The following is a 9048-nucleotide window of genomic DNA, read 5'->3' on the forward strand; positions in this document are numbered from 1 at the left end:
GATAGAAATCATACCACATCCATACGGGGACAGTAGTATACAGCTGTTAAATAATAATAAAATATATGACCCACTGGTATCGGATCAGTACTCCATATCAGCCGATACGCAAGTTCAGGTATCAGAATCGGTATTGGAAAGCAAAAAATGGTATCGGACCATATCTATATGGAATTGATGATCGGAAACAAAACCAAATTTTCCGAATGATTTCAATTAAAAAAAAAAAACGATTCCATTGGAATCATAATTTTGGAAACCGTTCTAAGTTGGAACACCAGTTCCCGATGCCCAATCCTACTTATAAAACATAATACTAGTTCAGCGGCACTCCAATGTGCTGCTGTAGATACCAGTCAAGGAAGTTGGACGGTATAAAAACTAAATAATAATAATTGTATCTATAATCATTTTATATATAGCACTTTTCAAGCATTAAGCACAAAGTGCTTTCCAAAGGCAGAAGAACTGCCAGAAAATCACAGATTCCTAAGTTTGCTGTTTACAGTACATGCTCATTTGTGAGTAAACAATTGAAAATACCGTGACTAACACGTCTGTAGTACTGCCTGACCCTTCCACCACGTGCCCTACCTCAACATACTCACTCACATCTGCTTTGGTTTGACTATCAATGTCAAGAGCTCCAAGCTCTGGAACTGATAAGACGTGCATGGGTAGCTCCTGCTCCATGGAGCCGTGGCCAGTGAATACACTGTGACCAAATGTCAGTATGTGATGAAAGGTGTGGCTAATGTGCCTGTTTGAATGTTTGCAACTGGCCCATCTGTTGATGTTTTGTTCTCGACATACTGTACATTCCTTCATTTACTGAAGATTTATACACACACACTAACATACTGTAGATGCCATTTTAATTGCAGATGGTTGTGCATAGTCAACATCTACATCTCTGCATATAATCTGTCACAACAAATACACTGGAAAACAGGTTGTTGAATGTGTGTCGCATCACTTTGGATTCAGGGCGACATTGTAGTTAAACTGATATTGATTTGGATTGTATTGATGTGAGCTTTTTTTTTTAGCAGCAAAACTGTAAAATTAAGCTGCACAAGATATCGTTTTTTATTGTCTTCGCCATATCAACTTGCACAATGTACACATCGCGGAAGAAAATACCAGAAAACTGCACTTTGAAATGTAGCTGTCATTCTTTTTCATTGGGGCCTTTTGTGTTCCAGTCAATGTTCAATAAAATAATGTTGGAAATGATTTTTTTTCTCTCTTTTTTAATATTAATATTAACAAGCAATTCATTGTATTTTAGCAGAATGCTGAAAGTAACAGAAAGGCAGAGTAATATCCCTATCGTGATATTCAACAATGATATCGCATATTTTTGTCATATCGTGCAGCCCTAGTGAAATTCTGCAAGTTCTTCATGCTTCAAAACAGAAAAGAAATCTAGGGAACGCCTCTTCTACTTCTCTGCTGCCTGCCTTGAGATTCCACCTAACCACATAAAACAGCCTTTTCTGCACCACTGCAGTATGTATTCTTCACGTCGCCTTTCACCCCTCGTTTCCTCCTCTCGATACCTTGAGGAGACGTAGGAGAAGAGCTTGCAGCCGGAGCTGGTTGCTCAGCCCTCGAGGGAAGAGTTTGATTTCAGCCTCCGGGACACGGGTCACTGGATAGAGTCTGGACCCTGTGTTTCTGCTCTCCCTCCTCATCCGCCCACCCTCTCTCTACGTTTTTGCCTACCCCTGCCCCTCCTTTGTGCCCTAATGCTTTGCAGATGCCTGCAAAACCATACCTCTAAAAAATAAGGCCAAAAATAGCCAGCTGCACTCCCACTGGCATGTCCTGATGTAGTGTTAAATGTGTGTAGCTTAGCTAACAAGCTAAACATCTTTGTTTTGACTTTTTTTTTTCAGAAATAAACCTGTCTCTTCTTGCTCAAAACTAACCTAATGTTGTTGCTAATTAGCTGATACTGCAAGTCTCTGCTAGTTGCTAGCATTGCTCATGTGGCTGTGTATTGACTAGTATTTGCATCCCGAGCTGTTCTACTGGGCTAATGCTTGGGTGCCATGCAGGCATGTAGTTCTAAAGCCCTTTGTGAATGCTTAATGCTAACAACCGCCCACACGTGATACGAGCGAACCTCTTACTTTGACCTGCTTTCCATGACAACATTTAAATCACATGCTATTGATCCAATCAGCAGCCACTTTGTGTCAGGATTAGCAAAAGGCTTCAACAGCTGTGTCTTCTGCGACTGCATGTGATCATGTATCAAGAACAATTAACCCCAGATCTTCAAATACAGCACAGCTTCGCTTTAGGCGTTCACTCGACGGCTGAGTGACTTGTGTAGACATCTGCAGTTAGACCAGAGACTGCTTACGCCCCTGCTTTTCTCTTGATTGGGAGTCATTTATAAAGCTTGATGTGGTTTTGCTTTTGAATATATCTTTCAAACCATGCAGAGCATGAATAGCTTAACAGGCTCCCTGAGAGTTTGCTATAGCAAAGTACATTTCATGCTCCTTGATAAGATAGTTTTGCATTTTTCATTAGTTTTTTATTTTTATTTCATTTTGACTTTTGGTTTTCAAATTCAGTTTAGTTTGAATAAGTTTTTAAAGCGGGTTTGCTAGGGTTGCAGGTTTTTTAGTTTTTAGTTTTTTTAAATGCTTAGTTTTAGTTTAGTTTTTATTAGTTTTACTTTCTGTAAAGTAAGATCTGGTGTTACGATCTGGGTCGATGTTAAGATGACCATAACGTTATTAGGAGGATTGTGGAGGAACCCAAACAAAAGGGAAACGAGGGTATATTAAAATGAAGGTGATTTAATGACCACAATGGATAAACAAGTAACACAAAGAGAGGTACTGGGGGTTGAGAATAAACAACAGAACAGAAGGGGCACAACACCCAGTACCTTACAAAATATAACTTAACAAACAAAAGACTAACCAACAAAAGTACTACATAAACAAAATCTAACTAGTAACTCTCACTAGATTTACAGTAATGTTTTCAGTCAACAGCCTTCTAACAATGATTACTAGAGCAAAAGGTTTCTAAACCACAATCCCTAGTACAATAGTTTCTCAAACATCAGTCTCTAGCACAATAGTTTCCCACACATCAGTCTCTAGCACAATAGTTTCTCAAACATCAGTCTCTACCCGGACCGCATGGCAGACTGAACTAAACATTCAGCCGCCCCGACTGGAGAATCACAGCGGTATTTGAAGTCTGCCGGGTTGATTGCAGGACGTCGATTGGCTGGGACCACGGCCGACGCACCAATCAACAACATGGAAAGGGAACAAGGAAGTGGGCGGAGCCATCTTCGTAGGCCAATCCTCCTCTGGCAATCGCACATCCGGATTTGCATATCCTAAAACAATGTCCTTAAAGGCAGGGGCCGTAGCTACACCACAGATACATTCAAGGGTAGGAGGAAAAAACGCTCTGGGTTGTTTTGCATCTCTTTAAACCAATCAAAATCATCTTGGGTGGCGCTAAGCTCCGGAGGCAGAGATGGTGATTCTGCAAAGTAGTCTTGGGAAATAACTTGTTATGGTGGAACATTTACACTCTGCAAAAACAACCAACACATACAATATTAAATGAAGTTAACTGTTCAGACAATTCAGTAATATGAGCTATATAAATTAGCTGGATACATGGTTAAACATAATTTACTCGTACTAGTTCACATTGTCCTACATGGGTGGAAAGTGAAAATAAATGACCAGGAATAGAGAACATAAATAGGAGTTTTCCTGTTAAGGCAAGTTTCTATGGCTGAGGAATGTTCCAAAATTAGACCTCCAATTTCTAAAATAAGCATTTGTTTTGTGACATGAAAGTAAGACTTACTTTGGAATGAAATTGAAAGTAGTAGCTAATTTTAGACCTTAGCTTACCAGTTTCTTGACCATGCGTTTGATTAAGCCAGAAAAATATTGAGAGTGGGTAAGAGCACTGTGGAAATGGAAATGTGAAAACAGTTAGGATTCATTGGAAATGTAAAACATTCCCTTGCGCCCGAACAGAAGATATCAACATCTCAAATGCCACTGCGGCAAGCCTCGAGGAAAAAAGGCCAAACATCCTGGCATCTGAGGCTCAGTCTGTCCACACAGCATACTTTCCACTGACACACATCCAGATATATCGCAGTTACACTCATTGAAAGTCATTGGCCATTGACTTGAACATAAACCATTCCCCATGTATTAGAGGGCGTGTTTCTAACATGGCTTGAGATGGATGGGATGAGGCGAAGGGTTAAGTTCCGCTCTCTCTCTGTCCCACTTTGGTCACAATGAAGCGTATTCTGGTTGCAAGCACACAGTGATCAGTGGAGATGTCGGTATAAAGGCTTTATTCATCTGCTGTGGACAATCACAAAGAGACAGATGCATCAAATCACAGGGGAACGGATGAAGTGATAGAGGAAAAAGCGAGCTACGACCAGCAATATAGTGACACTCAAGAATCCCAAGCTGTCTCTGAAATAGGACATGGCTTTTGCTCATGCATGTGTGCTGTCTTGTTTATCTGCCCTTACATTGTCTTCTTGTAGAGCACTTGTGTACTCAAATGCACAGATAGAGTACTTCCTGTGTCTCAATTAGCTTGAATGCGGTCGCAGCGGGAGCCAAGAAGAGGTTTTCATTAACCTCATGCAGTGAGAGGGCATTGCCTTGACTGCTGGCTACATTGCCCTGAGCAGTGTCTGCTCTCCTGGCACTGCAGTATAACCTTCTGGGCTATTAGCTCTGCATCATAGCTGACAGGATGAGATGAGAGCTCCCTCATTAATGAAATGGGCTGTTTCACAAGGGCCAGAGAGGTCAACTGCCCCAGTCAACGTTGCTCTTGCAGCTGGGTAGTTGATCCTGAATCTCAGGGGAACATCCGTGATCAATTACACGTTCACTGACTTTACATCCACACCACAAACTGCAAACTTAGTGGACGTAACATCAGTGATGTCACCCATTGGTTTGTGGAATGTTTTATGAAGCCTTGAGTTTGACAATATAGTCGTCACTATCTTGCTGTTGTGCTGTTTGTATTGCGCTGACCTAGACGCTACAGAGAGTAAGTAGGGTCATTTTCTCATAGACTTCTATAGAAACCAACTTCTTTTAGCAACCAGAGGAGTCTCCCCCTGGTGGAAATGAGATTGAATTCAGATTTGAGGCACTTTCGCATTGGCTTCACTTTTCAGACCCCGAAGCTCCGTCCGTTATTTTTACATTCTATCCACATAAATACCCTATCCCAGTGGTTCCCTAACTTTTTCACATCAAGGACCCACTGAAGCAAATTAGACCACGGACCCCCATCTGGTAAGACTTCGTCCCAGGGTCCCCTACCTGATAGAATTTTTGCTTTTAGATGTTTTATTACAGAAAGCAAATGAAACCCATGAGCAAAATAGTCATACAATCTGTCATTGGGTTACTTATGAATGAAATTATTGTCAAAGTAAGTGATTCCCTTTTTTTGTTGGGGACCCCCTGGAGCCCCTTTAAGGACCCCTGTGGGTCCCCAGACCCAACATTGAGAACCACTGCCCTATCCTATACACCTAATTACCTCCCACACAAATCCCTCTGTTACCCTGAGATTCACAGATAGCCAACAGCTGCAATCAGGTACTCCTCTTGAAATGAGAGTCATGTTGCTATTAGTCATCCACAAACCACTTCACCTTCTGCTCTACATATTCTCAGTTGCTGTCCGGGGGTTGATATTACTGCCTATATGGTGGTTATTTTTAAATGACAAAGGGTAGGGGAGAGGATGTTCTAGTGGGATTTAACTCTTCACTTTAACACCGTGCTCATGCTTTATTGTTCTGCCTGTGTCTGGTTTCCAACTGTACTGCAGCAAGATGACGTGGCGACATTTGAGGCTAGATTATGGTTGTGATTTGGTCTTGGGACATTGCATATGAGCAGTGCCAGAGAAAGAGGACAGAGGGAGAATGGGGAGTGACGATATCGGATCATAAGGTCCGTGTTGCTATAAAAAGCACAGTCTGTCTTCACCGGATCTCTCCTTCACAATCTTTTTTAACTTAATTGCCACGCTGACAGAGTCCGAAAGTCACTATTGTCAAATGCAGACAGGCTCAGCACAGCAAACCTCCCACACAGCTCTGTGTCACCCCCTCCCACCCATCTATAGATTAGCCTTGTGGCATAATCCCATAAGAATCCATTAAGCAAGGCATCTTAAACTGATCCTCCTTCCAAATGTGGGGAGAGGTCGTTGTCTTCTTCTCTGACAGGCCGATGAGGGGAGGGAGGGAAGAATTGAAGGAGTGTAGGAAGAGGATGGTGGTGCTGCTTTGGAGTCACATGACTAATTTGTGTCTGTTGCGGGGAGTACGGGCAGCTGGTCAAAGTCATTCCTCCCTCTCTCTCCATCCTTCACTCTCCACCTCTCTCTCCCTCAAGCACATGCATTTGTTAGTGTGCTAAAGCCGATTGCATGCATGTGTTTTTGCCAGTTTATGCCATTTAGGAGTGTCACAATCCAAATGCGCTGACCACATGCTTTTTTGTTGACCGAGCGGCGTCTACTGTCCCTAACTATGTCCCTCTTGTGTTGTTTCTCCCTCAGGGACTATGGCTCCAAGCGCAAGTCGGGTAAGTCACCTGTTTTCCTTCACGATCCTTCCCAAGAGCTTATTTCTCTTTCAACTTGTTGCTCTGAATAGAATCCAAGGGAGGATGTTACGCTGCATGGCGTATGACTCTTAAACTCTCTCTGCGTCTTGTCTGTTCTCCATGTGATGTCAGTGTGTGGTTTGTTTACTTGTCCGGCTGCAGGACGCTGACTTGCTGTCGACTGTGTTTTGGGGTGGGTTCAAAAAGCTGTCAAGCCCTCTCCTTCTGGTCGTAGATTTTCCTCGTTGACCAGGGTGGGGTTTCAGGATTGCCTGAATTGAGTCATTAACACATGTTTTGTTACCGTAAGAGAAAACATTATTCTCTGATTTGGCAGTTTAAAAGATTGTTTGCCTCTGAGTCTTTAGCTTAAGTTCTTGTTGAAGCTTTTTTGTGTGACAAATGTTTAGTATTCCTAATAATTCAGTAAGAGAAAATGCTTTTACCAGGAATACCTTTGAAGGTATGTGCTTATGTGTAAGGGGCTTTGGTTTTACCCTGATCTGTGTGGTCTAATCTCCTGGGACTAACGAGGTAAACAAAAGCGCTTATACTTCCGTTGGATGACATGCAATTCAGTTGAATATAGAGTAAAGACATCCAACTATGAACATATTCATATTCTTGTTCTACTGTATCCAACGTATGAATTCACTGGAACAGCCCAACACGCTCTAACTATGTATACAGTATATACATACAGTTTATAACTAAACTATAAGACTATTCATCCATTCATTAGCAATTTTAGCAAACATATGGCTCTTTGATGGTATTAGCTACAGTGTAGCTGCTTAACAGAAGTATTGGTACATGTGAGTCACTAATGTATGCATTATGGAAGCCTGTGGCTAGGTAGACTGAGGAAATCAGTCATACCTCTTATGAATTATTAAAAAGAAAATGCAGGAAATAGCTTGGGGTTGATGGAGAATATGATTATCTTGCTAGATGCCCTAAAGGACTACCATGCCTTGATATTTAAGAAGCTTAAAGGCTGTTTTTAGGAATGGAAATATCTTGAGTATAGCTTTTGGTGTTGAGTAGGGCTAGCATTCTAGAAAGTAGTTCATATCTTGTGTCCCCTTGATTTTTTACCTCATTGAAGAAGACTTTTTGAGTAAAGAAAAAACTTTCTTCAAGTAAACAACTCTTGAAATTGATTGTGAGGTTATTTTTGGACTAATAGCAGAGGACCCTCAATCAAGGAATGGGTTTGCTGTAACCCCAGAGGGAGCTCACTACCAATTCAATTACATCTACATTCCTCAAAGTGATTTGATTTCTTGGAAGCTGATTGCTTCTGCAAATAAACCAGCTTGTTCCCCCCCAACCCCCCCAAATGTATAGAAGGTTGCCCAGTTGGATGCCACTCCACTGACCCAGTGATCTCTGCTACGACCTGAAGTAATACTTAGCCAGTCAGTGTGACAAAAGGGTTTTCTATTTTTAAACCTTTGGAAAGCGACAAAACATCTGCAATATTTCCATGAGTGCAAACTGAAGGAACACCCTCCATTAATGAAGGGAAGGTGTCGCATTCTCTCAGTGAGGTGCCCTCTGCACCCCATTTCTCCTGTGGTTTATTCTCGCAATGAGCTCAAAATGGTCCTATCATGCTTGCTCTTGCGGAATATTGGAAATGTTGGGTCTTTGTAAATTATAGAATGTGGTCTAGACCTACTCTATCTTTAAAGTGTCTTGAGATAACTCTTGTTTTGATTAGATACTATGAATAAAATTGAATTTGAAATTGAATAAAACAAATGTTATATTATATGAGATATATAATTTATATGATGTCATATAAATGTAGAGGTAATGACTGTTTGATAAAGTAGACCCAATAACTATCCTAAAGGAAAGATTATAGTGTTCCATCGCTGTATTTATGGTGTTTTCTTTGTGCTGCTGCTCTCAGTGTTAATGCCTGAGATGCTTCTCAATTCCTCTCAAATGCTTCCTGTTGACAGTATAGTAATTATTACAACTCTTTCCCCATCCACTGTTTACAGAGAACAAAATATCCACGTGTTGTGATTTTAACCCAAATCAAAATCTTTTTCTAAACTTAAAGCGATAGTGCGTAGTTTCTGTCTTCCCCCATGAGGAATTCTAAGTAACGACAACAAAGCTGTCGGCGCATCCACATGATACAAGCCTTCCGTGACCGAGCACCACACCCACGGCCTTTCACACAGTTGCTTGTATCCAAGGAGGACACAGAGGATTAAAAAAAACATGATGGACTCTTCAGAAGAGGTCATTATCTTCACTTAAATTTCTGCGCGCGAAAGTCACTGGACAACACCATCTTTTGAACATAGCCAGACTGAGAAATCCAGAGAGAGTTGTGTGGAGCTGATTGTCTTAATTA

At 41.3% G+C, this 9048-nt stretch overlaps 1 protein-coding gene and 1 long non-coding RNA gene across 5 annotated transcripts in view; one reads left to right on the plus strand and one right to left on the minus strand.

Moving 5' to 3' along the window:
• LOC116696690 (uncharacterized) overlaps window positions 1-5140 on the minus strand; it is a 12953-nt gene extending 7813 nt beyond the window's left edge. The window contains exon 1 of the long non-coding RNA XR_004333805.1: window positions 5130-5140. This is a non-coding gene — a long non-coding RNA (uncharacterized LOC116696690). The remainder of the gene's footprint in view (window positions 1-5129) is intronic.
• sh3pxd2aa (SH3 and PX domains 2Aa) overlaps window positions 1-9048 on the plus strand; it is a 167093-nt gene that overhangs the window by 103464 nt on the left and 54581 nt on the right. For all 4 annotated transcript variants that reach the window (XM_032527006.1, XM_032527012.1, XM_032527019.1 and 1 more), the window contains exon 6: window positions 6625-6650. In XM_032527006.1, coding sequence (XP_032382897.1) covers window positions 6625-6650 — 26 coding nt within the window. The remainder of the gene's footprint in view (window positions 1-6624; window positions 6651-9048) is intronic.

This window comes from Etheostoma spectabile, chromosome 2 (genome assembly GCF_008692095.1).
Source record: "Etheostoma spectabile isolate EspeVRDwgs_2016 chromosome 2, UIUC_Espe_1.0, whole genome shotgun sequence".
NCBI classification, from domain to species: Eukaryota; Metazoa; Chordata; class Actinopteri; order Perciformes; family Percidae; genus Etheostoma; species Etheostoma spectabile.